The sequence below is a fragment of the Neolamprologus multifasciatus genome, chromosome 23 (assembly GCF_963576455.1).
Source record: "Neolamprologus multifasciatus chromosome 23, fNeoMul1.2, whole genome shotgun sequence".
In the NCBI taxonomy this organism is placed as follows: domain Eukaryota; kingdom Metazoa; phylum Chordata; class Actinopteri; order Cichliformes; family Cichlidae; genus Neolamprologus; species Neolamprologus multifasciatus.
The window spans coordinates 6,548,592-6,576,158 of record NC_140460.1 but is presented as its reverse complement, the minus strand read 5'-3'; the positions used below and the strand labels follow the sequence as shown (position 1 = coordinate 6,576,158).

The following is a 27,567-nucleotide window of genomic DNA, read 5'->3' as shown; positions in this document are numbered from 1 at the left end:
AAACACATTTAAGATCCAGGATGTGTTTAATTTCTATGTCACTGAGCTGTTTTCTGTTATGTCATTTTTTTTACTTTATAACCTTAATTATGTAGGTCTGTCCTTCAGCACATTTTGACTCATTGTGTCAGGATAAGTACAAATTCAAATAACCAAGTTGTCAGCGTGCTTTTCAAAGTAAAATGATTGATGTCACCGTGTCGCTTGCTCGGTTGACCACCGGATTATGTGCCAGCAGCAGCATGTTTAATGAGAGCAGATGCTGAGAACACTGATGTTTCAAGTCAACAGAATCGTTGTGGTGATGAAAAACAGGCAACAGAAGTAGGGCAACAAACTACTCAAAAAAAAATGATCAAAGTTTCTGCATTTGCCAGAATACCACAAAACTAGGTCACTGGCCTCTTTAAGACATTTCACTCCCATGAAAGAGATCATTTTAGTCAGGTGCTCCTCACACAGCAAGTCGTCTGACGATCGATTCACAGCAAAAGCCTTTTTGGATGGTATCTTGATAAGAAAACCCAGACAGGATGAAGTTCTGGTGAGCGTTATCTCAATCTTTCACCTATATGTCGAAAGTGATGGTATGTGCAGTCTTTGAGAGACAAAAACATACAGAGAAACATGTTACAGTGGTTGATCGCTAGGAAACTCTCCCTGTGAGATAATGCAGTTTGTGCTGTCTTTCAGGTTCTGCGTGCCGCAGGTGTGTAGCGATAAGGCTTGTTAGCCACGGGACCAAAACCAACGTATCTCAACAGGCTGCTGGCAGCAAAAGAATTGAAAGATAACATGCTTGACGTGAGGAAATACTTAATCTCAGTTCATCTCAGTTGTGTCAGCAGGATAGAACATTGACAGGAACGTGTTTTCTCTTATCTGCCACGGTGTTGTGACGCTTGTACTTCTGTTAATGTTATCAGCTTCAAGCTTGCACTGGAAAGGATGAGACATTCAGTTAAAAGCTCTTCCTCCGCCTCATGTTAGGCAGCTCACTCCAGTGCTCCCGCACGCAGATGACTGAGGTAGGCTTTGAAGATAATTTTGTGAAAGGAAATTTCTTTTAAGTGATTCATAAGAAGTAAGAAATCTGTCATTTTTCTTTTTTTTTCCCTAAAAAACAACCTGTTTTTCTTCTCTTCTTATTTCTTTGTTTTTACAGCTGCTGAAGGGGTTCTTCGGGATTCAGAAAAATGAGCTGAGATGACTGTCTCCTCAGTCATTTCGAGATGTATTATTGTACTTCTTACTTTTTCTATCAATTGTGAGTGTTACAGGTTCCAACTATTTAAAAAACACACCGCCATTACTCTGTTTCTGCTCACTGAGATCCCTTATCACACTTTGGTAGCTCTTGTGGTTTTGAACTGTAACCCTTGCTTCGGCTCTTACCACAACTTCAACCCAAGTGTTTCAGTAATTAAATTATCACATACATAGTCATGGAAAACACTTTTGCTTTGTCTGTTCTTGGCATTCCTTCTTGCACAAAGAGGATTTTTTTTTGGGATCTCCCACTCACACATTACAGCCAATGAATGTAATGATCCACTTGGTATTTATAGTAAATTGGTTTTGCTATACATAAGGTATTTATTGGCATGGTCTAAAATTCACTTTTTCGACTAATGCTGTGGGGAAAACTTCATGCATTTGTCTTTTCCGGACAGACTTCCCTCTTCTGCCTGTTGGCTGCCAACGAGCGATCACTACTGGGTACCTGGTTGTAGAGCCAGCTCCACTCTTTCTCATGGGCTCAAATCTGACGGTGTACTGCCACACCGATAAATGTGATAGGAGGTGGGAATCACAACAATGCTACACAGTATTCTGCCATGCATGAAAATCTCCCTGCTGTGTTTGTAGCTATCAGCTTTATTGGCTCATATTTGTTAACAGAAAATTAGTTTTTAGAATTCTTGTCCCTCTCCACCAGTTAGGAAATTATAATTAAAAGTTTTCTTTTTTTACATGCAGTGCCAAGATATACATGGTGCTAAATCGCAAGACTGTGGATAAATGGGAGAGACTCAACTGCACTACAGTGAAATTCTATCTGCCCAGCATATGGATCCCACTGTCTGTAGCGATCTGCAGTAATCATATGCAAAGGGTTGTCACTGGAGTGGATCTACGAGCTGGCCGTATGTACAGTTTACAGCAGCTGCAAAAGTAAATTTGTGTGCAAATGCAAAAAAATAGAAAGAGAGAGTAAGACACAAATTTACAACACTGCCTATAAAAGTGGCATAATGGTAAGAAAGTGCAGTGGGGTTGTATGTAAACTTGGTTTGCAGCAAGCTAAACAAATCACAATTGTTGTTTTTTTGTTTTTTACTGCTGTCTTTTACGGCTGATGTTGAGCAGAACTTGGAGGCTGGGTTATTGGAACATAGTTTCTTTTTTATTTATTAATTTTTCTTGTAGAAGCTAACCAAACAGTACAAAATAAAAAATAAAAAAAGCAAAGTGAAAGGTAAACCCATGGGTACCTTGTAGGAATGGGAGCAGACGTGCTCAAACTTTAGTTACTAAAATACATTTTTTAGGAGAAAGTATAAAATTATTGAAAATATGCATTTGCTAATATTTTACACTGTGAAATTTGTTTATAGAAGTGACACAGAAAGCAAATGACTAGTTTTCATTTTCCAGCAAATGTAAAAACTAAGGTCTGTTTTTTTTTTTGTTTGTTTCAATCATGCGCTTTTAAAGTGCCTCCAGATAAACCTGACACTATAACATGTGAAACAGCAAGGAGCTCATCCTTAATAAACTGCTCGTGGACGAGGGGGCAGGAAACGTACCTCCCTACTCTCTACAACATTTCTGTAAACAGGTATGGTGTTAGGATTTTGTTTTGTATTTTCTTGTTTATCCAAATCTCATGGTTTGATTTTTTTTAATGTTTTATTTTTAGGGAAAATGGGAGTCAGATACGTCTATTTCAAATCCAGGATGCTGACAAAATCGCCATACCACGAAGAATGTTTGATGAAAACACTACATACCTGATCACTATCACTGCTTCCAACCACTTTGGAACATCACAGTCCGATCCAGTCGTCCTACGTGTGAAGGACATAGGTAAACCTGTGCTTCTGCAATACTTACACAGATCTTGAATTTGAATACTTGAACACTATTGAGTGTTAATTTTTTTTTTCACTTCTTAATTTCATTCTCTTTCTTTTTTTTTATTAGAGTCATATGGTTTCTCGAGAAATGTGTCATCACCTGATGTATCATTTTTAGAAAGTTTTTTTTTTTATGGTCACAGTTTGACTAATTTGACCTTCTTATCAGCAAACTGTTTTTCTGTTTGTGTAATATTTCTTTGAAGAGAAATTTGCCTACGCCCTCGGAGGAGCTCTGTCACTATTTCAGTAAACTTTAATTGCCCAGAATTTCTGTGCCATTACAGAATATGTAGCTGTTTCTGTCTCTATCATTTGTGTGCACTATATTTGGTTTCCTTTGTCTTGCAGTGATTCCCGATGCACCTATTATTATGCGGATAGAGTTTCAGAGCGATTCCGTAGCAACCACATTGCAATGGAAAAGCAATGAATCCTCGGTTCATCCCAGACCTCATGTCATGCTGCGCACAAACAACACTTCCTGGGTAAAGTTTTATTACTCCTATTTCACTCCTCCAACGACACTGTGGGGGGTTTTTACAGCAAAAGCCTTTATCTGGCAGCATGAAGTTGATCTAATCTCTTAATGCTTTTAGGAAATGAGAGCGGGCGTGGAACTCGGTAAGAATCTGATACGGGTAGATAATCTAACACATCTGACTGAGTATGAGTTCCAGATGAAAATATGCAACACAGCGCCTGTGCTGACACATACCAACGCAAGTAGTATTACCGCCAGAAAGGCATTGCTTTGCAGCAAATGGAGCCCGTCTGTGAGGAAGAAAAGCCCTGGAAAAGGCAAGCTCACTGTTCTTGCTTATCATAAGACAGATGCAATGTAAATGTGATGATATAAGAATTTGTTGTTTCTAGTTCATAGCCCACAACTTATGGTCTACCTTCCCCTCAGGTCCATCCCAGCAGTTGCAAGTTTGGAGGAAGGTGGAGAGGCAGGGGACAGACGGCCAGAGGAACGTGACTGTTTTGTGGAAGGTAATAAGTTCTGGCCACTCATGAGCCCTGGCTTTTGTTGTTATGCTGCCAATTATGAATCCTAAACATCCATCAAATACAAGAAATGTTTTTTATAATGCATCAGTTTGGTTATAACACAGAAAGCTTTCACTGCTGATTGGTTAAAGGGAATCATTTATCATTTTGTAAATTGCAACCACTTGATTTTCTGCTGAGACCTTTTTGTTGTGCATTTTACATGAAAGAAAAAACTTTCTCTTGACAGCGACTTCCTGCACAATACCTGACCACAGAATAATCTAACACAAAGCCTGTCTTCTGGCAGCAGTAATTTCAATTTATACGGTAAAATGAAAGTGGTGTCAGACCTCTAATCTAACTTTTGGATAATAAGCAAGTAACTGTATTTCAGACTGGCAAACTATATTACTATATTACTAAAAATGAGTAATACAGGAGTGCAGGTAGAATTTCAGTTCTAATTTTTTATCCATCACAGCAAAGTGCAAAGAAATATAACAGCCTCTTGGCTAATGCTAAACAAGGGACAATTGCAAACAGGAAATGCCATCCTCTGATCAGAGGTTTTACAGACACCAGCTAAATTATTTTTACATAATGTGCAACCCTAAAGAACTTAATCTGCAAATGACAAATGTAAATATTAAGTGATGACTGGATTTCTTTCCCAGCCTCTACCACGAGAGGATTTCAGTGGCAAGGTGATTGAGTATGACATCTTTCTGGATAATGGTCAGAAGCTTAAAACCTGTGCTGCCGAGTGCATCCAGTGTTCAGTTCAGCTACCAGCAGAGGTTAGCAGCCTGAGCATCAGTGCGGTCACCACATATGGAAAGTCGCCACCAGCTTATGTAATTCTCAGACAATCAGGTATAGCAATACTGCACACAGAAGATTTAAACAAAAGTACGGTTAAGTTGTGGAGAAAATGAACACTAAATGTCTTCACTGTTCAGGCGTCCCTGGATCTCTTCTGATCAAATTGAGCCCTGATGCTGATGGTGCTGTGTTTGTTTCCTGGTCGTGGACAACAGGAAACTACCCATCGACACAGGACGAAGAACTGCGGTATTACGTAATAGAAAGGACAAATGTATCTGGAGAAGGGCTGTGGTGGCAAAAGTTGGCCAAAGATCTAAACAGCACATCAATCACAGGTAGACTCACCACTGAGCCACTAGGGAATCTGGCTGTCTATGTACGAACAGCAAAATATTGCATCACATAAATACAAATTTAAATCTATGAAATGATATAAAGACACCAGGGCTTTAAATGAGAGAAAACAGTGGCCTCTTGTGGCCATTTGTTGTATTACACCAGCACAAGCACAGAATGCAGATGATGGTCTTTATATACCTTAGGTCTGTGTTTGTGAACTAATCTTCATATTTGCAAAATAAATAATATATTTTAATATAATGTAGTTTTTTTTCTGGCTTTGCTTCAGGTTTGGCTCCAGGTGAGAGGTATAACATCTCTCTGTATGCTGTGACCACCAGAGGTGTCAGTGCTCCATCATCCATACTGCTCTACTCCAAAGAACAGAGTAACACTTTTTTTTTTTTTAAGAGAAGTTTATTTCTACATTTTTGAAGATTTTTTTTAAGCATGTGCTAGATTTTGTGAATCTATACCTGGGCTTCAGGAAACACTTACCGTACCCAACGCGTAGTCTTTGCATCACTGTGTGTTTCAGAGCCACTTTCTGGTCCAAGCCTCTCTGTGCTGGCCCACGAGGCCCGACGCATCCAGATCCAGTGGGAGGAGCTGCCCGTATACCAGCAGAGGGGTTTCATCACAAAGTACAACATCTATTGCAAAACACTGGAATCCAAAGACAAAGAATTAAATAGTGAGCATCAAACTGTATATGGCAATTAATGGGATGGGCATTTTTTCACAATCAGTTGTTCGACGAAAAAACATCATATTAACTGATAAATTGAGAAACAGAAACAGACATTTATTGTAGCAGTAAGTGAAAATTGGTAGGTTGTCTATAAACATTATCGGGTCACCTCATTTATCCTTTTAAGGCGGGTCCAAAATAAGTACCTGGCATGCTTTGGTGTGACAGAAAAAGTTTAGTTATATGAGCAGGCTGTTGCTTTAAAAAAAAGTCTAACTTTTTTTTAACACGTTTTTCAGATGCTTTTTCAGATCAGTATAAACACGTTGATTTGCACTGAAGGTTTAGAGGAACCACAACTTTGCGCTGTGTTTCCTGTTCTTCTACATCACGAGCCCTGCCTTTTATGGGGCACATGTAGCCATACGTTTTGTGTCTGTATTCCACCTAGGTCAGACAAAGTCCTCCTGTGGGCGCACACGTGTGCGAAATTTATGTATGCAATAGTAAATTCATGTAAGCATAAATTGTGTCTCAGCAGAAGACTCGTGTTACAAAATGGAAAGTGTGCAACCAGGATTCCATCGATACTCCCCTCCCACAAAGATGCAGTGCATCAGCAGGGTTTTTCACCTCTCGCTTCCAGTAATGTCGTGAATTTGAAATGTTAAACTGCTGCATGTGGATTATGTAGCTATTATGTTACAAATACTTTTTCAAAAAAGCTAAAAGGAGGGGACAGCATCACTGTCTAACATGACAAGAGAGCCGGTGGCTCTACTGACATTAGAAATGTTACAAACCTTTTTGGTAGTTTTCTCTGAAGTCCTACGCATTTTGTATCTATCTTAGATCACCTTGGTGATTGATTGTGTATGCCGAGATCTTACCTAAGAAAAAACAGTTGTTTGTCGTCATTTTCACAGAGTCTTCAGAGTTTTCTAGAACTGGCTTTGACCACAAACAGGAAGCCATGTGGCTATGTGCACAAATGCATCCGTAAACACACTTACAAACCAGCCTGCTTTGCGCACTATTTTTGGAATGTCAGCTTTAAAGCACCTGAGATCGCACATTCTGCTCTCTCAAATGTGCTACGTGCAGATACTAAATATCAGTGTTCTTTGAGGTATTTCAGATAATTACTTCAGTGATCTACTTTTGTCTTATGCCATTTTGCTCTATTACTCATATACTGTGCCAAAATATAACCTGCAGCCAGATCATGCTAAAATCTTTTATTGGTAGTTAATCCTCTTACACTGCACTGAAAGTTGCAGCTTACAAGAGAAAGTCATGTGGAAACTGGTGAGATCTTTGCACTCAGAGACAGTCATGATCTGACTCAATGTTCACTATCTCTGTTTGGTAGAAACGTTTAACTTCAAATGATCTGCACAAACACACCAATACATGAGTGGAAAAATACTGGTTAGAAAAAGTTTGATGGGATTGTGGCTTTAACAGAGGAAAAAGGATCAGACTGACGTTTGGCCAATGAAGTCCTTAACAAGTGAAAGAGTCTCTTTGTTACAGATTTATCTTGTTTTTCCTTAATTTTCTGTTTTGCAATAATGTGCAAAAGTCTTGAGCCAACCCTCATTTCTCTCCATTTTTCTTGGAAAAATGAGAAATAGGTGCTGTGGCTTATTAAAGCATGTACAAGCATACATGGAAATACAGTATAGAAGGCAAAAATAGATTTTGTATAATTGGTATGACTGCCTTTATTCTTCAGCACAGCCTGAACTCTGTTAGAGAGCTTTATGGCAAGTAGTTTTCAGGTGCAGTTCGCGAAGCGTTTTGAAGGGCATTCAAAGCTCTTCTTCGAGTGTTTTCAGCCTTTTGTTCCGCTCTCTATCAAGATGATCCTGCACTGCTTCAGTAACGTTAAGGTTGGGGTTATGGGAAGGCCAAATCATGACTGATAGTGTTGTTGTTTGTAAAAAACTAAAACAAAAGCTCAAGCTGGGCAAATTAAGCTAGCCACAGGCCTACCAGTCAACTATCGACTAATGATTGGTTATTGCTATTTATTTTTATGTGCAATCAACACTTATGGGGACGTCATCAGTTTAATACACAAGGTCTGGCTAGACCACTAATCAAAACTGGTGTTTCAACGGAACTGAAAGTACAAGGGTGGCAAATTCCCCATCAGTAATTGAACCTGAAAATAAATATTTACTCATAAGAAGTGTATTTTTCCCAAAAACCAGGAAATTATTTTCACCAGTATCCATTGTTACAAGTGTACAGTCAGCAATCCACAGACACCCGCTTCCCAGAAAGCGTTGGTGCATCAGAACCATTTTTAACCACAGTGGTTCAGCAGAGCCAAGCAGGTTTCAAGCAGCAGATAGGCCACAGATCCTATGATCATGCTTGTTGACAGTAGGTTGGAGGACGCTGACTAAAACCCCCAACTGATATGTTATCTTTACAAGAGGACGAGGCCAAAGTAGTGAAGAAACAGAGGAATGGTCCATCTCATGCAAAAGAAGACACGTTGATGTTCAAACAGCAGCATTATGCCGGTCTTCTTCTTTGGCTGCATATTTTAAAGGCTACCTTAAAAATATTGTGCTTGCTTAAAAAAGAAATATCTCTCATTTGCTTCTCTACACAGAGACTGTGTCTGCACCTGGTCCAAGGCAGGAGTGGTTGAACTGTCCTGAAGGAGCTGTGGTTCTGCAAATGACTGCATCTAACTCAGCAGGAGAAGGACCGCGAGGGCGCCAGATCTCCTCTCAGCCTGCAGCTCCTCCAGGTCAATATTCTATTGCCACAAATACTAAAACATATTTAGGCTTTTAACTCTCCTTTTGTATTTTGAGGACAACTAACATCAAAATAATATTATTTTCATAACTCCTTTACAACTTGTCTTTCTTTTCTTGCCTCCTGTAGTTGGCCTGGTGGTTGTGTGTGTTTTCATCGTTGCTATCTTCATTGCAATCATAACCAACCTGATGTGCTGGAGATGCGTGAGGGAAAGGTATTAATCATTTATGCTCAAAATGAACAATTAAGCTCGAAACAACTGTTGTTCGACAGACACAAAACAAAACCTAACAGCCAAAGTATTTCTAAGGATACCACATCAGGACCTTAAGTTTTGTTTTACTAGTAACAGCGATGGATGCCATTGTGGTCGGCTTTATTAAAATGCCACACGGCAACATGAACAGATGAACAAGAAGCCACAGATTTAACACGAAGAGAAACTTAAACCAACACGTGTAGCCTACTAAATGTGGTCAAAGCACCCTTTCCCAATCTGGTGGTTTTACCTGCGGAGAGACTGATTTTGATTTGCAGTAGTAGACAGCTATAGTAATACACGCATGCATCAGTTATATTGTCTAGTACCTCAGAGGCACAATAAGGAGGTTTTGTTGTAGCGTTTTAATAAATCTAACTGTTTTCTGTCTTAGGATCAAACAGAAATGTATATCCTGGGGACCTGCCTGGCTAGTTGAAAACTTGCCAAAACCTGGACACAGTAATGCCATCAGACTATTGGAGGTAAACAAAGCAAGCATGTCCACTGAGATGACATTCATGCTCATCAACCATACACTGTACATAAAAGATGAATATAGCCACTATAACATGACATTTTGGTTTGTGAAGTCTGCATTTTAAAGCATCATGATACGCTTTAAAATATAACATTTCTAAAGTAGAATTACTGTGGCGATCACTTTAGTCTCTTTGTGCCATTTTTCGTCTCTGCTTTGTGCTTTTGGCTTAGCTAAATGCTAAGAGAAAGATTATAGAAAGATCATATCTTCATTAGGATAGGGATTTGTATTAGTGTGTAGGGCTGTAATAGGTAACAATCCCAACACTGATCACAACAAAGAGGGGAAATACCTCCCACACGCACAAACATTTCACACAGCCTGCAGTCAATTTGCATGAATGCATTTGATAGGCTGTTAGCATTTGTGGAGCCAATGAGAATCAACAAGTGATCAAATCGATAACTGATATCGATAATGGAATTAGAATCTCCACATTTTTCATTGTTCCCATTCCTAGTTCCGAGTAACGTAGCACTGGAGTCTAATAGTGTTAACTCACTTCTGAGGCCAGCCTTAGCGGATGCTCCAGGAACCCTTGGCACGTATTGGCTTCATTATTCAGCCAAGGAGACAACATCTTACTGTCAGCATAATGACCAAAAGAGAAACCACTAGCAAATGAAACAACTCCACCAGTGCCAGCAAAACAAAGAAATCAATTTGCCAGTTTTGAGCTATGCTAAAAATAGCCTACTATTAGTTTCTAGACATTGCTAGCCTGAACTATCGTAGGAAGTCAATGCTACTTCCTGCTTTCGTTCTGAGAGATTTAGATACTTTGTCTTGATGACACACATAACTCTGAAACAATTGCATTGTATTTATTTCTCTAGATCTAAGTATGGATTTGATTTGTTTTGTGGTCCACAGCACGATGGAGTCGAACCATTATTCTCATGCACCCACAATGACCCTCCACTGTCCCCCATCACTGTCATCTCCCAGGAGGAGAGGGATGAAATCTACCCCAACATCCATGTTGAAGAGCCCCAGACTGGATCAGGACCACTGACAGTGAAAACACCTTTCCTGATGTCAGATACTGAGAAAATGCTTGTTGACAGAAGGCTCGAGCATGTTGGCTACAAACCCCAGATTGGCATGATGACTTCAGAAGAAGAGGAGGTGAATGAAGTGGAGGAGAAGCAGATGGACACTTCATCAAATGGGGAGGACGGCAGTTGTTCAAGTGTGTTTGAAGGATTACTGAGTGGCTTGTTGTTGAGTGTGGATGTGAATTCCTCTTATTCATCTCGGGAACGTACTCACGGCTTTTTGAATGATCGTCTGAAGCCTAAACCTCCTGAACCAAGCACAATATCTAGAGGCTTTCCGTTCTTACAACAGCATAGAGGGACTGTGGATGAAGTAGAAACAGACTCTCCATTTCTGGACTTGCCACAGGATGAGATTATGACTCCTGATGCAGCAGACCCCAGCTTGTCTCAATGTACTGGTGAGATAATACTGTTTGGCGGTTACTTCCCTCAGATTGCTGCCGTCAGCAGTGATCAACTGTAGCATGGACGATGGGGACGACACAAAGAAAAAAAGATAAACCTGCACTACAAAGAAAGCATTATCAAAGCACCTTATCGCTTGAAATGATGATTTCAGTAACTTTGTGCGATCAGAATGAAAATCTGTCTGAAATTGTTGTCAAAAACAAATTCATGAAATAAATTTAAAGCAAAAAAAAAAAACTTTATCAAGTTTGCTGAATGTCAAACATCAGAGTGACCTGATGGCAGAGTGGTTATGGCCACATGAGGCCAAAATGTCTCCTGAATATATGAATAGATATAACACCACCCCTCCAAAAATGCTAACAGTGGTGCACACTCATACATAAATAACTTTCTTCTGTGCAATTTGGACTCATGGGATCATCGGTCTGTTGCAGGACTAATGCATGGAGACGTGTTAGCCCAGGAGTTGATTTAAAATCACTACTGTGAAAGGAAGCTGGAGTACCTGGAGAGAAAACGCACACTCAGAAAGGCTCCAGCCTGGATTTGAAACCAAACCCTTCTTGCTATTTAAACAATGGTGCTAGCCAATGTACCGCAGTGCTTGTAAATAGCATCATAAAATTATAATTTTAGTATTTAGCGATTCATATCTATCCAATTTGTTAAAAAAATAATTTATGTTTCCAAGAGAATTAAACCAGGTAACTTTACAAAAAATAACATCTCTATTTCCATCATCCATATATTTATCTTTTAGTGATGTTGTCATATCTTTCAGTCTTTACATTTATCTGGTAGATTGTTGTTAACTTTGGTAAAACAGATTGAAGGTGTAGACAAGATGTTTCCCACTTACTTAAAGAATGAGTTAAAAACTCACCCACTCACTGGAAGGTCTGTCACTATAGAGACATTCATGGTTTCTCTGGATTGAACTGTAATATTTTGTTGATCCTCTGATAAGCATCATGAATTTCATGTTCTTGTGCCTGCCATAACATCTGTGAGGTGGAGATGGTGGAGGATTTGCAGGCTGACATTAGCATTTAGCATTAGCATTCAAAACACTGTAAGTAAAGTGTCACAGAGATGCTAGTGTAGCTTGTTTTTATTATTAAGCTTGTTAAATACCCAAAGAAACTGTAATCTGGGTCCAGATTTTAGACTAGACTGAGAGACTAGTGTCTCAAAAGCATACGTGAAGCTTAGCTTACTGCAGTTTGTCGCCTGATCTTTTAACTAACTTGTAGTTATATTAACCTCATGATTTAATGATGTACAGAATTCAGTTTGAGGTATTTAGCAGTTAGACCCCGACAGTCCATCACAGCAGGAAAGAATCCCAGCCGTGATAGGGATTAGGGTAGGACAACCCAGGAGTTTAGACAATGGTGGTGGAGATGAAGATGGAGGCTTGAGGGATGAGCGGCGGTATTGGGAAGAAGGTGGGTTGCACAAAGGTGGCTGCAAGGAAGAATGAGAGATGCACATTTAAAGTATGCAGGGTGAAGGAATAAGCTTCATTTGCAATATCAGTTCTCTATTGCATCACAAAGAGTCAAGAGGAAGAAAAAAAACTTCCTATGAGCAAGCTTTTAGTAATTTCTTGCTCATACATTGACCTGATTGGACATGGTCATCCACTATCAACAGTATGTGACAATCACAAAAAAAGAGCCTGGAAACCAAACTGTGCTTGCTAATGAGCTAAAGATGAAACCACATCCAAATAATCAAGCAACAAACAAAGTAAAGTTATCAACTTTGATAGTGCCTTTATCCAGAAAATTCCAAATGCTTGTATCAGGTCAAACTCACACATTAGGGCGCGACCCCTGCATGTTTCTAAGTGCTGGCACCACACTTGGTGAGAAGAAAAGCAATGAATGTGAAATTATTCCAAAACACACCCAGGCTAAAGCCTTCCGGGGCTTTCCCTCTGCAGTCGGTGGCTCACTGTCGGGTTTTGTGAACCTGCATTTCTACTCATACATGCACCACCTGCAGTTCAATACCGTTTTTATCACTTCCTGAGAGCCGGCTCACTTCCTTAAAAGAAAATCAACAGTTCACGACAGTCTCTCCTTTACTGACATACTACATTTTTAGGAAGTCTCCAGGTTAGCGATATCTCGTTATTCTTGCCAATTTAACCACTACATGCATATCCATTCATCTTGAGTCTTGTGTTGTATTTCCGAAGAATGCGATGCCACATTGGAAAGTCCCCCATTGCACCACATGGAGATGTAACAGAGGGACTGAAAGACTTTGGGCTGCATGGAAAATCTGATAATGTAACTCATTCTGAGAGCTTGTTGTGCTTTTGCAGGTCCTTCTTTTCAGGAGGTTCCCAAGCATCATCTAAACAGCAGCTCGAAGAGATCCCCCCCATAAGATCATAATCAATCTTTGCACCTTTTATCGCATAATAAAGTTTTGCTGATCATTTATGCACTCATTGTCACGTGTTGTCTATCTGTCTGAATATGCTAAACACCACAAAATGCACTACCCAAAACATGTATATATATATTTTTTACTTTACAGTTAGTACTTTTGGTAATAACTGCAATAAAAAAATAAAAATTTCCCCTTGTGGGACTAATAAAGGTATATCAATTCAATCAATATCAATTCAATTCAAAAATAAAAATCGTGATTGAATGATTTGCTAAATCTTGGATGCACGTATTAGTAAAACAGACAAGTAGGCAGTGCTGATGTGCAGCCTGGGTGCGCACAGAAGCCTCTGTGGTTATCTGGCTTCAGTGATAATTTCTAAAGTAAAGATAGACCAGTTTCAGGACTTATCTCACATCAGGGGCGGCAGCCAGCCAACACGGAGTCTCCGCTCTCACGTTACCACCGCAGTGTGGACGCGCGCTCTCTCTAAATGAAGATGTTTAGGATCCGATACGAAGACGGCTAGAGCTACGAACAGCTTAGACGGTAACTAAAAGTTAAATTTGATGTTGAGATGTGATATTTGGGTGACTTTCAGGATCGTTTCTCCTGTTTTTAAACTACTATTGACTATATACTGTCCTCTGCTGCACTTGAACCATGCGTGTCATTACACTGACACTGGTACATGCCTCACAATGTATACATTTTATAAGTTACGACCTTATTGGCTGTATGAAGTGAACATTTCTAATCAATCATGTTATTTTGATTCCTCCCACCTCTACAGTCGCTGCATCGAAAGCATAAGAGATCGCAGGCATTTTTTTTTTACTTCTCCTTTTTAAGGCGAAGCGGCTCCCGTGGCAATGGAAGAGACACTTAGGCTGCTGTAAAGTTGCTGATGACTCGTGGCAACAATGTTGCAGTTATGGTCGGTCTTCGCCGCCGTTGCCGTGCTGGCCGTGCAGCTTTGCGTTGGTAAGCTTAGATAAATGTGTGGATTCAGTTTTCTAACATATCTCTTATTTTCTCTTTATATATGTTGGTGATAAAAGTTCGATATCAGCAACACGATCAGTGGGTTTGTTTGGTGTGTGTTTTTTAAAGTAGTCTTAAAGGTAGTGATCTAGAATCTTTCCCATTGTCCGTCGTTTGTGAACCTTGTGGTTATGTGATAGTTTACATATGATAATTAATATGATAACTGAAGAAGAACGTGTGCATGTGGACAGTGTTTTTGTGTGCAAATGTGAAGATTGACATTTGAAATTATAGTTAAATCAGATTTTGACATAATCCAGATTAGCAGTTAATGTTTGGCTGTTTCTGCAGGTTCCTATGAGCCAAATTTGGCCTTGACTAAAGACATTGACTCAGACGTCTGAGTCAATGTCTTTAGTCAAGGCCATCTTACTGGCCCATCTTACATGAGCCAAGTGTCAGGCATAGCCCCGATTAACCCCAAATGTATCTGCCATCTGGGATATAACTTTTTTCATACACACACACACACATATATATATATATGATCATGTTATTACAGTCTGTAAGCTGTTCTTTCTGTTTTAGGTGACAAATCCTGCGTCATCAGGTCGAGTACTGAATCTGTAGTGCAGCTAGGCTCCAGTTTTGAGGTGTTCTGCATCTTTAACCTGAGATGTACGGGTTCCATGTACAGTGGCCAAGGTCCCACAAAGCAGAAACACAAAGCACTGAATTCTACAACCATACATTTTAAGGTGGTGAACATAACAGAGAACAGAACATACAGCTGTCACTGTGAGAACCGTAAAGATCTGGACCCCTGTGGACTCGACATCTCAGCTGGATGTGAGTATTCAGTGAGCATGAAAGTCCCCTCTACTGAGACTTTTAGCCCAGGTTCATGGATTTAAGGCTCTCTATTTCTAATTAGAAAAAGCCAACAGATTGATGTTGAATAGACTGAAAAGTCCTGAGCGATGCTCTGCAGGGCAGGACTTGTCTTTCAGCTTGAGAACTTTTTTATTTTAGGGTATGTTTAGTACTTCTAAGTTACAAAAGCTGTCAAAGGGTCATTTGCTTTTTTGTCTTTACATAATGTACACTCTGGTTGCATGTTAAGGAGTGAGCACAGCTAAGTGTCAAAGTTAGCTATGATAAGTTGCTGTAGCTATAGCTATAGGATTTGCTAACTCAAGTGTGAAAATAAACTATTTTTGGTTGTTGTTGCTGTTTCTGACACATGCAGCTTGACATAAAAAGACAAATTACTACTTTTAGTATTGTTTATGCTTTAGCTCTCCGCTCAGTACTCAGTTGAGTATTTTTCTCTGTCTTCTTTGATCTCCAGACCTACCAGATCGCCCTAAAAACATTTCATGCATCTACAAAATCGTAAAGAATGAAAGTGGAGTTGTGGTCTGCATTTGGAACAGAGGACGGGACACTAATCTTCGAAACAGTTCAGCGCTTTGGTGAGTCACCACCATACTGCTATAAAAACAAATATTCTGCTTGTCAATTTTGCCTTTAAAACACATCAATAACAGTTTATTCTGTCAACTGAAACTTTCAGGGTGAAGGGGGTCGATGGAAGTCACTCGGATGGATCAACGTCATACAAAGTCTCCGATAAGGGAACCGAGTTGCTGTCGGTGAATTTCACTGTCTCCAGATCAGTCGAGCTCATCTCAGTGTGGGTTCAAACTGAAAATCCACTGGGTTCTGCAAAATCGTCCATCGTTAATTACACACTCAGTAAAATCGGTAAGACTCATATAAGTTACCATCAACTGGAGACCAATGACTCCAGAGATGAAACTTGTGAAGAAAAAGAAAGAAAAAAGCAAAGATTTTCAGGTTGACTGAAGGGTATGACAACGTAATGATGCTGTGGGTAGAATTTCACGCCAACTCTGCAGTGGAAACTGTTCTATACTTCAATCTTGAAGTTTATGGTTACTGATGATCACCCATCCTCTTTTCCAAATCCTGCCAATAACAATCCAGAGGAATCCCAGGAAGATGATTCTGCTCACCCCGATGTTACGTTTTTAGCTCGGGGAAACGTTTCGTCACTCATTCAATGGATGAGGGATGAAACACCTTTCCCACTGAAAACGCAACATCCAGATGGATTTGCTTACACGCTGGATGGAGCATGCATCAAGACAATACATATATGGCAAATATTAGGAACCTGTTTTGTTTTAGTGCTGTACAAAATGTTTGTTTTTGTCATTTCTGTGACCGCTTTGCGTTGATCTGAACAGTGATGCCGTCGACTCCCGTTCTCGGCAAGCCAGAGTGCTACTCCCGGAAGTGCATCATGAAAGTGGAGCAGCCTGTGAGGACTCAGCACTTGGAGATCCAGTACAGGGCAGAAAAGCAGACATGGACAACTTGTCAGGACTCAGTAAGACATTTTAACTCTTCAGAGTTTGAGAATTTAGGGACTTTCAGTGAGAAAAGTAGAAGTCAGAGATATCACATGAACCTTTGAAGATATACAGTTGGACCAAATAGGTCTGTTAATGATTCAGACCGAGAGGCATATATGAATAGCAGGACTGATATGAGCATAAGTGAATTGACAATGATGCTCAAGTCGTAAAAACAAGCTGGAATTTGTCCTTTTATGTTCTCTCAGGTGTTCTTACAATGGGTTAATTCGTGGATCACTTCCACATGCAAAACTCGTATCTATATGGCAATCTGAGGTTATGTAACTGAAAAATATGTATTTATTATTAACTTACAGGTTGTGCAGATGAATTCCTCCCACTGCTCCATCTCTTCTCTGGAGCCCTATAGGTTGTACCATTTCAGAGCCAGATCTAAATTCACCACCGGCCTGTGGAGCGAGTGGAGCACAAACATTTGCGCATGGACTCAAGAGGAACGTAAGTACTCATGTGTTAACCTGCAGCTCCGGAAGGCTGTTTTAAGGTCTGCCTTTGCGTATTATGAAGCACTTCCTGACACTACACATTCTGTCTAGAGACTGATAATCAGGTACACATACAGTATATCTGTGGCGCTTTATCTGTGCAGACCATCAGATAATACAATTGTGCTTCCTCTCGGTTTCTGAGGCACTTATCTGCTCACCACTGGCTGAGCCACTGAAATGGGTCTTACTGTGCTGAGAACAAAAGCAGCTACTTCCAATACGATGTATGCATGTTTTCTTAAATTGCTAATTTAATCAATATCTTCAGGAAATATTTATTGAGTGTAATTATACACAAGTTCAATAGTGGGGCACAGGGAAGAAAGGTGAGGCTGTGAAGAAGACCGTGATGCTTTATGGGAAGTATCGCTGCATTTTTTTTAATACTGATGGCGTGAAGATATGAAGGCCTCTGTACATATATGTAAAACTATGAATGTACAGCAGTGACAGATCATCATTTTCCATCAACGTCAGTTTGACAGAAAGGTGAAGCAACGTTTGTGAAGAGTGTCTTGCGCGCCTTCTTCGAGCGTGTGTGCATCAAACACGTTAATTGCAGTTTGTGTTTCTTCCTCATTTTTCTGGAAAGCAACGTGTTCTCTGGACCTCTGAAGAAGGCTATTTTGACTCCACACATTAAATCACCACAGATGATTAATATCATGATGTCAAAGGCACAATGAAAATCAGCTTAGAGAGAAACATGACCCAATATGTTGCCTTTTCTTGTGAAAGTGGATCATTTCATAGGCGTTTTCATTTTTGCACTAGGCAGTGCTGTGATATCCTTTTTTGTGGTTGGTATCTGTATTTGGAAATATAAACACGCTGAATAGAAACAACTGAAACTGACATTTAAAAAGTTGCAAGTGGCCGACCCTGAAATCTCATTTTACAACAGCACTTGAACTCATCAACAGGGAACCATTGTGACCATGTGACTGCTGCGTGTTATCATTAATACTTAAATTTTCCTTCTTTCGAGAAATTACTGGAAGTGAAAGAAAGTAATAACTGGCAGTGCACTTTGGAATAGGGTTGACGCTAGCACACATGCGTCTTCTAGGAGGCAATGTACAAAGCACTCCCTCTAACCTCATTTACATTTATTTTACCACATCTTCCTACATTTGTACACAAATGACAGGGTGAAGTGACCTTTTCTTCCTCACTGGGTTACAGCATCTCATGTACGGTCACACACTGCTGCCAGAGTTACTGTAGAGGAAACCACCCTCCCCTGTGTAAGACTTTAGCAAGTTTGGTTTAGACAGAACTTTCCAAAAGCATCACAGAGTTTGTGAATAAACCCTCATAGAATTAATTTTAATAATGAATAACCACAGTTTGCACCAACAGACCTTTTAACCACACTGTTTGTGCATTATTTTCTTTTTTTTTTAATTTGATAAGGACTTGGATTCAAATAACACGGGGTTTCTTGGAATTGCTACTCATTACTGTCAGAGTTAAGATGAAAGGAAAAAATAACAGAGCTGCACAATGGATGTCTGTCACTTTTTAAAATATTTCAAAGCATTTCATCGCTGATAAGGAACCATCACACCGTTGATGCAGATGCACTCATTTACTGAAATGAAAACCCACCCAGTTCACTATCTTCTCTTGCATGAATTGAGTTAATATGGCCTGGTGACTTACTGCAGTTTGTTTTTGTTTTAGCCCCCGCCAAAGAGCTGGATGTGTGGCTTGCATCTGATTTTAAACACATGAAAGTTTACTGGAAGGTAAGTCTTATTAGAAAACTTATACAGTTTTCACTGTTTATTATCCTTAACATGTTTGCTGCAGAGCTGAATTACATGAAATTGCACTGCACTTGACACACAGCACATAGCGCTGCTGTGTGTGCTTGAGTCTGAGGGTTTGAGGTCTACATGTATTCCCCTCTCCCCGTCCTGTGTGTCTGTGTGGGCATGTGACATTGTAACCATAGTAACACTTTCTGATCTTTGTGCTTTACTACGTTCTGCAGACTAAATGTCAACAACTGACCACCTCTGAGGTGTGACATTCACACTCACACAATCACCACTCTGGACCATGCACACACACACACACGCACGCACACACACACACACCCCGAAACTTTCAATGTCACATAAAGACACTGAGAGACAAGTGAAACCTGTCAGCAGATACCACAGTTTCAGTTTACAAGAAAGAGAGGAGCTGAACAGAAATGATGTGTCTTACATACTCATCTTGCTGTGGTGTTGATTTTGAGCGCCATCTAAATCCCAGGCTTGTGTAATCATTTCCTTTGTCTGGTCTGCATCCTCCAGTCATCAAAAAAACTGATGCAATGCTTTTTTATTTCTTTGATTTCAGAAGGCGAACGTTTCCGTCTCTAGAGGGAAGATCCTAGGATATGAACTCAGCATTTCTAGCTCTAGTGTCATCACCAACGTCAGTGCCAATGAAAGGAGTTGTCAGGTTGAACTTTGTGCCAGCTGTGATGTGACAGTGAGGGCTCGCAACTCCAAAGGGCTGTCCCCTCCTGCCAGAGTAACAACCCGTCGTACTGAAGGTAAAAAAACAAAGACATTTGACATATGATTCAGCATCTCTTTTTCCATCGTCTGTGCTGAAACACTGATATGTCTTTGTTTGTAGTTATCTGGTTCACCAAAAACATATTTGGAATATGCTCTTCAAGGATCTCTCTTGATGCATTGAGTTTTTCCTTTCCAGTCACCTTTCTCACTCACTATGTGTTAACAGACCTCTCTGTATTGAATCGTATCTGTTATTAATCTCTGTCTCTCTTCCACAGCATGTCTTTTATCCTGTCTTCCTTCTCTCACCCCAACCGGTCGCAGCAGATGGCCGCCCCTCCCTGAGCCTGGTTCTGCCGGAGGTTTCTTCCTGTTAAAAGGGAGTTTTTCCTTCCCACTGTCGCCAAAGTGCTTGCTCATAGGGGGTCATATGATTGTTGGGCTTTTCTCTGTATCTATGAAGCGCCTTGAGGCGACATTTGTTGTGATTTGGCGCTATATAAATAAAATTGAATTGAATTGAATTGAATTGAAAGGACAGATCTGGTCTAAAATTAGACCAAATTCGACTACAGCAAAATCCCCCCTGCAGTTTGAGTGAATGGCACTGATGGTCTCGTTACAGTGCATTCAGGCCACAGTGAAAAAGCTGCTCACAAACAGCTGGAGGAATGTAATAAAGAGTCTGTAATGTTGACCTAGCATTCAAACTCTCCAGATCCCAATCTTACTGAGCACCCATGCAACAAGTCCAGCCCAAGCAGTAACCCTAGCGTGTCCAGGTGCCTGTGGCTGTAAAGCGTTTTTATTCCTCGTCCCTTGTCTCACACAATAAAACAAAGTCCCAAATTTTCGTAGCCTTTAGTTTTCAAAACTCAGCATGGACACAGATACTTCTCTAAAGTCTGGCTTTAACTTAGCGGCTCTTTAAGACAGTAAAGAAAAGGTGTGATTTGGTGGGTGGGACCACAAGAAAATTTAATCCAGCTACACCAAAGACAACTTGTGACTTGGGGGAAGGGCGTAGAAGGTGACTCTCATGGCATTAGTTCCTTTTTCCCGGGAATTAATTTTCAGTTTCGCATAGGGAAGATATGACACAGTGTATGTTAATGTCACCCTATAGATTAGATATATCACAATTTTAGTGTTCCTGCGTGCATGTTTTCTGGGTCAGATCTGTGTTGATGGCATGCTCGATCTGCTCGTATCAGGCCAGGTGGTTTTAACGTTGTGCATTATCAGCGTACACCAACATGTTGAGACCCTCCACAAAACAGGGGCAGTTATTTATGTAATAATTCAGGTTGCAGTTTACCTTACACGTCTATTTGTTGCAAAAATAAAACAATTCCTAACTGCCTAGTGCAGGGGTGGGCAATCTCAGTCCACGAGGGCCGGTGTCCCTGCAGGTTTTAGATCTCACCTTGGGTCAACACACCTGAATCACATGATTAGTTCGTTACCAGGCCTCTGGAGAACTTCAGGACATTTTGAGGAGCTAATTTAGCCATTTAAATCAGCTGTGTTGGTTCGAGGACACATCTAAAACCTGCAGGGACACCGGCCCTCGTGGACTGAGATTGCCCACCCCTGGCCTCGTGAAAAACTTTTCCCAGATGGTAATTCAGCCTTGTTTCTTTGTCAGGAGAATTACAAAAATCCACAGTCTGGTTCCCTTTCTTTTAATTTTAAGTCTTCTCATTAAAATGTTACAAATGTATTAGTAACACTGGTCTATGCATTTGTGAATTACGTGACTACATGATTGCCTTGTTTTTGCTTCAGCCAAATCCCCTAACAACTTACAAGTAACAGCCAACAACTCCAATATCACCATCTCCTGGACAAAACCTGAAACTGCACCACCACCGACCACATATGTAGTGGAGTGGTACCCAGATGGCAACAAGTTGGAGAAGCTCAGATGGGTCAGGCTGGGCGAGAACGAAAACCACGCTGTCATTTCAGGTAGGAAGTGAAAGATGAAGCGGGAGAAAAGCAAAGCCTCTAATGAGCAATCTGTCACTTTTTTAAAACACACATTTTGCCCATTTCTTTTTTCTCTTAAAGTGCTTCTGTCCTCCTTTCTGCAGATGTCCAGCCATATGAGTGCTATGACGGAGCAGTGTATGTGCTCTATATTGAGAGTTCCATTAGTTGGAAATTTAAAGGTGTTGCCACTTTGGAGTCAGGTAAGACATACAAAACAGTCAATATTCCTTATTAAATATTAAATATTTTGTTAATGGTCATCATATTAAGCAGTGTTTTGGGTTGTGCTTGTGGTTTGCAGCTCCAGAAGCAGCCCCACGTGTCCAAGAGAAGGTTGAGGGAAGAAACAACGTGAACATTACCTGGAGTGAGCTTGACAGGAGTCAGCGCAGGGGTTGCATTACCAAGTATACTATCTATTTGGAGACCATGGGGAACCCTAAAATCTGTAAGGATGAGTTAAACTGCAGTTGTTTTATTTTACTGACATTTTCAGAAAAGGCCAAGGTGAAGAAAATGAGAATGCTAAATCGAAGGGACATTAATATTTTATTCAAAAGCTTGTTATTTCAATATGGTTCCAGGCATTAAAGCATTTTTCTTGTGAAGCGATGTAACCAAATGAAACATAAGAGAACAGATGATTTAAAAAGCATACAGATCATACAGAGGATTCGTCAGCCATTAGTTTGTGAAGTTCAGCATTTCTTCTGTTGCCAGCATGCCGTTTGGAAACCGGACACAATGAGTGAGGTGTGGGCCTCACAAAGAAACCACAGATTGCATGTGCATCTATAGAGTTGTGACTTATGAATCACAAGACAGCCACACCTTAAAGTGTAACATTTAATCAGTTTGTGCTACTTAAACGGGTCAGTGTAAGCATAGACAACCAGACCAACCTCACCCCGGCCGCCTCCTCCAGCTCTTCTGAAGAGGGATGCCAAGCTGTTCTCACGCCAACTAAAATATATAATCTCTCCTGGGTCTACATCAGGGCCTCCTACAAGCTGGGAAGCCCCAAAACCTCACACCTGTGAGGCACCTTAGCCAGACTACCAAACCACCCCAACTGGATCGTTTCAGTGTGGAGGAAAAGCAACTTTATGCTGAGTCCCTCTCAAATGACCGAGCTCTTCTATATACAGTCAGTGACTGAAACATATTTAACAGAAACTATGCACACTGACAAAATGTTCTGCCTCTGCTGTATGTGTTTATGCATTTTCAGACTCTACACCAGCATCAGAGAGGACGTATATAATTAAAGACCTGCCTCCAGCAGAGTACACACTGTGGATGAGTGCTTCAACAGCTGCAGGAGAAGGCCCTGCAGGTCAAAAGATCAAGTTCTTCATTGAACGTAAGCAGCCTCTTTTTTTACACTTAGTTTCTTTCAGGGAGGAGTTCATTCCCACTCTTGGCTTTGTAGAGTAAATATGAAACTACACTAGTGATAGGAGGTCTGCATGCCATGCAAGCTATTTCCAATGCAATCATTTTGCTAAGCTAAGCTAAGCTACCTGGTTGTTGAGTGTTGCCATGAATTTAACAGGTCTGTAAGAAGTTCATGTCAATTATCACATCTGTAGTACTGTGTTAATATTAAATAAATAAAAAATTTAATATTAATTAACTTATTATCACTAAATTTTTTTTGTACAAGTAATTGTAAAGTTTCACATTAAAGCTTTGTTTTAAGTGAAACTGTTTAAAAACACACTGTATACTTAAAACTCAGACTGTTTGCTTTTTGGTTTTCAATCCAAGTGATCTTCGTTAAAATAGTCCCTGATACTGATGTATAACTTTTTTTAAATGTACATATACAGTAATGAGGAAAATAAATTAGTCACAGCCTTCTATGCAGTCCTGTGAGAAAATAAGTCCAAACAATGACTTAGTATCTCATAACTATTATAAGCAGCAGTAAACCTATTTTCTGTATGACTCATCTTTTTAAAGTTGCTTCACTTCATTGAAACTTGGCATTTATTTATACTTAGCTTTCTTGAAGTACTTCCACCGCATCAGTTGGGTGGAGAACTGGACTGTGGGCCTTTGAAATACCTAATGCTTTTACTTTTCAGCCATTCTGTTGTAGATTTGCTGTCCTGTTGCAAGAATCTGCAGAGTTAAGCATCCTAGACACGCTGTAACAGAGGAAATAAAGGTGTATTCCGTAATCTTACATCTTTTTATTTTGTTGCCACTGTTGCAGATGACACCCAAGAGTTCCTCCTACCGGTGTGTATTACCATCCCTGTGATTGTGGTGTTTCTTGTGTGTTTGTACCAGAACTCAACCGTAAAGCAAAGGTACATGTGCAACATAAACTCTATAACACAGTTACACCTTATTATTTTACTTATTTATTTATTTATTTTACTCCTTCTCCCTCAGGTTTTCGGAGCTTTTTCAGTGCTTCATGCTAGATGTTGTGCCAGATCCTGCAAACAGCAAGTGGGCCAAAGAGTATACCCAAGACAAGGTAAACGTATAAAAGTTAAGAAGAATTCAGGTTGGACTGCATCTCTTATTGTTCGTCATTTGAGCTCGTGTCTCTGATCCAAACAGGGCAACATGAACCTGCCGCTCCCATCATCCAGCTCCAGTGAACCCAGGGAGGAAGAAAAGCTCATCCTGGTGAATGTGGAGGAGCTACCCAAGCAGAACAGTGACTCTAGAAAACCAATCTTGCGTATGTCTCCTTCAACCAGGCTGAGCTCTGACACTGAGCCAGAGTCGGTCATTCCAACCACGTACATTAAGAGTTTGTCCCACGACTCAGACAGCTCCGATCACACGCACACGTCTCTGGACACAACTGTTGATTATATTTCATCACACGAGCCCGGAAATTTGGACGAGGAAGACGATGAGGAGAAATGTGGAGAGTTTCTGGACATGCCTTTCATCTCCAATCACAACATCTTCATAGAGCCGCTGGTGTTTGGAGGGAAGCTGACTCTGGATGCAGTGAAAATTGACTGCAGTGACTTCTTTCAAAACGCTTAGTAAAACTGAAAGCAAATGAAACCTGCTTTTAGAGGAAGAATGCTGATAAGCCAACAGCCCAGAAACAAAGAACTGCATGAACTACCTCCATGCTCACTGAAACCAGAGAACTTTTGCTTAAGTCTGAGCTTCAGTTATGCAGTAACAATTTTAAACCTAAAGGGTATTCTTTTCATGTCATGCATTACAATTGTTTTCTCTTCAAAACGGCAATGGACACACTAATCGCTTGACCACAATTAACAGGACAGGCTTGCAAGAGACGTTGTCATTTCTGGCTGAAGAAATTTCCAAAGGCCCAATCAGACGTTTCATAGAAGGAGAAGCAGAGAGATAACTTGGTTCCTGATGCAAAAATAGATTTCAGACATAATCTGCTTTTCTGTTTGTGCTTTTCCTGCTATGACATGTAGACGTGTCCTCTCCTTTGTAAAACATCATCCCAAATGCATACTCTGTTATAGCCTTGACTATCCCGTGCATTTGCATTTTTCCTACCTCAGTCTTAGCTCATCTACAAAAGGAGAAGGTTAAACTGGACCATTTAGAACTAACTGCAACTTTTTAACTTGAGACAAATCCAACAGCCCAGCAGTGTTGAGAGACAATAGCTAATATTAGCCTGACAACACAAAGCCAGTAAAAAACATACTGATGTTTATAGAATATGATTACTACACTCAACAAACACTTCATTAGAATATCTGTATATCTGCTTGTTTGTGCAGTTCTGGAAACAGCCAGTCAACTTGGTACAGCATACACTCCTGCAGATAAACATTCAGGAGTTTCAGAATGAGGAAAAGTATGATCTTTGAGACCAAACACGATTCTCTGTTTCAGGTTTTCAGTTTACTCTAATACCAAAAAGTCATGGGAAAAGCTTTATCTTATCTCTGATAAGCCCTCTTTCCAGCTGCACAGTTGTAGGATTCATGTTCCCAGCTTGCTTTGAGTCAAACACCTGACAACAGCTGTGTAGTGACTTTAGACCCTGCAATCATCTCAGGACTTTATGGTGTGCATCTCTTTCTGGTCACAATTTTCTACTTTTAATGCTAAATTCAGCATGTCACAAAGTAGGAATTATCTTTAATTGTTTAATTAACGTGATAAATTTAGTGGCCTCCCCAGTCCCCAGATCTACAGCCAGTAGAACACTACTGGCTCATTAAGAACAGGCAAGTAATAGCAAGAATATGTATCTGATTAATATAAAAATGATGTGATGCATTTCTATCAAACATGGCAGAAACAAAAAAGGGATACTTGTAAAATCCACATTTATCAGTTCTATCTTAATTTAAATGACAATTAGCACTGACCACAAAGTAAAGCTGAATCAGATACATTTTGCAAAGATGTAAAAGTGACAGATGCCATCAGCAATAAAGTCTTTAAAGCCACAAACATGAACTTCATGACAGGGTGAAAGAAAGTCAAAGCGAATATATTGTGGATATATTTCATAAATTCATTTATATTTTTTGTTGTTCCAGGGATGGCATAGCAAAGAAAGAAAAAAGTAAAATTTGATGAATGTACAGTGCTATTCTTTTATGTTTTTCAAAACAATCTTGTGTTTTGAGTGACCTCTTTGATGATTTTGCACCCTTTGACTATGACTGTCTTTATATGGGAATAGGCGTAGCTCATAAATATATACTTAATTTACCTCGATGTCAATACCAATAAATGAGTTCATCATTCAGACTTTGTACGTTTCTTTTTCTCTCCTGGATGTCGTATGGTCCACTGACTCCAAAGACTATAATTGTGGTGCCAGAGTCGTACAAAGCAAACCTAGTTTAGTAACAAGAACACTCAGAGAGCACATCTCTGACGTTTAATCATATATTTATCACAGTATGATGACATCAGCGGTTTTTCTAGATCATTTGTGCTGACGTCAGCATTGTTAATATCAAAATCTAGTTTAGTATATTAATCTTTTTATGTCATTAGGAAGTCATACAATGTTAGATTGAAAAAAAAGTTTCAAAGAATTCAAATAAAGAAAGTGTTTATATCCCCTAAAGACTAATTTAGTATATTCCTGGAAACTAAAAGCTTTTTCCTAATTCATGTGACCCTAAACGTTGATCTAGGACCTTGAAGCATTACATACAGAAATGGTGTATTTTACTATCTTTACCCATATGATTGGAGCAATATTTGGCTTCGAAAAGCTATAAAGGTTGAATAATGAAGGTCAAGGTCAAATGAAGTGTACAAGGTTGAAATCTCTGCTCAGATTCAGCCAAAATAAAAAGCAGCCACGAGTTTCTCATGGTAAATAAAATAATCAGTAATCATTGAGTCAGTAATCTAGTCTCATGATGCACTGTTTTTTTTTCTTCCGTCAGGTGATGTTCTTTATACACTGCATTTAATCACTGCTTATTATTCATCTCCGACTCTTTTCCATAGTGTGTCTTGGTCCTGTTTTCATCCAGACCCCAAGCCGTCACAGCAGTTGGCTGCCCTTTCCTGAGCCTAGTTCTGTTCGGTTTCTTCCTTTTAAAACAGAGTTTTTCTTTCTCACTGTCACCAACGTGCTTGCTTATAAGGTGAGTTATATGACTGTTGGGGTTTTCCGTGTTCTTTGTGATTTGCTGCTATATAAAGGAAACTGA

At 39.9% G+C, this 27,567-nt stretch overlaps 2 protein-coding genes across 4 annotated transcripts; both read left to right on the top strand.

Moving 5' to 3' along the window:
• Positions 1–448: 448 nt before the first annotated feature.
• Positions 449–11,624, top strand: il23r (interleukin 23 receptor). Of its 3 annotated transcripts, XM_085152312.1 has the most exons (19): positions 450–544; positions 694–804; positions 927–1,028; positions 1,166–1,267; positions 1,674–1,803; positions 1,981–2,147; positions 2,719–2,842; positions 2,924–3,090; positions 3,492–3,628; positions 3,740–3,941; positions 4,054–4,136; positions 4,811–5,009; positions 5,096–5,296; positions 5,590–5,688; positions 5,839–5,994; positions 8,621–8,761; positions 8,902–8,989; positions 9,429–9,519; positions 10,452–11,620. In XM_085152312.1, the coding sequence occupies exons 4-19, from the start codon at positions 1,207–1,209 to the stop codon at positions 11,100–11,102; spliced, it is 2,697 nt and encodes an 898-aa protein (XP_085008438.1). In that variant the 5' UTR covers positions 450–544; positions 694–804; positions 927–1,028; positions 1,166–1,206; the 3' UTR covers positions 11,103–11,620. The 3 variants fall into 3 exon arrangements, with proteins under 3 accessions (XP_085008439.1, XP_085008438.1, XP_085008436.1); XM_085152310.1 differs by having other exon boundaries at positions 694–1,028; XM_085152313.1 differs by lacking the exon at positions 1,674–1,803 and having other exon boundaries at positions 449–544; positions 694–1,028; positions 10,452–11,624.
• A 2,055-nt stretch (positions 11,625–13,679) lies between these two features.
• il12rb2 (interleukin 12 receptor, beta 2a) lies at positions 13,680–26,642 on the top strand. Its single transcript, XM_085152320.1, has 16 exons — positions 13,680–14,005; positions 14,250–14,440; positions 15,032–15,292; positions 15,795–15,918; positions 16,020–16,210; positions 16,717–16,859; positions 17,205–17,346; positions 19,083–19,147; positions 19,752–19,950; positions 21,707–21,889; positions 22,015–22,113; positions 22,215–22,361; positions 23,145–23,276; positions 24,135–24,231; positions 24,317–24,404; positions 24,491–26,642. Exons 2-16 carry the CDS (start codon positions 14,380–14,382, stop codon positions 24,929–24,931), a joined length of 2,373 nt encoding a protein of 790 aa, XP_085008446.1. The 5' UTR covers positions 13,680–14,005; positions 14,250–14,379; the 3' UTR covers positions 24,932–26,642.
• The last annotated feature ends 925 nt before the right edge of the window (positions 26,643–27,567 follow it).

Bases quoted from the DNA above. Each gene is read 5' to 3' on its own strand.
- il23r (XM_085152312.1), top strand. From the start codon at position 1,207: ATGACTGTCTCCTCAGTCATTTCGAGATGTATTATTGTACTTCTTACT. The intron at 1,804-1,980 runs GTGGGAATCACA...TTTTACATGCAG, and splicing joins ACCGATAAATGTGATAGGAG to TGCCAAGATATACATGGTGC. The intron at 9,520-10,451 runs GTAAACAAAGCA...TGTGGTCCACAG, and splicing joins ATGCCATCAGACTATTGGAG to CACGATGGAGTCGAACCATT.
- il12rb2 (XM_085152320.1), top strand. From the start codon at position 14,380: ATGTTGCAGTTATGGTCGGTCTTCGCCGCCGTTGCCGTGCTGGCCGTG. The intron at 19,951-21,706 runs GTAAAAAAACAA...TTTTTGCTTCAG, and splicing joins AACAACCCGTCGTACTGAAG to CCAAATCCCCTAACAACTTA. The intron at 22,362-23,144 runs GTAAGGATGAGT...ATGCATTTTCAG, and splicing joins CATGGGGAACCCTAAAATCT to ACTCTACACCAGCATCAGAG.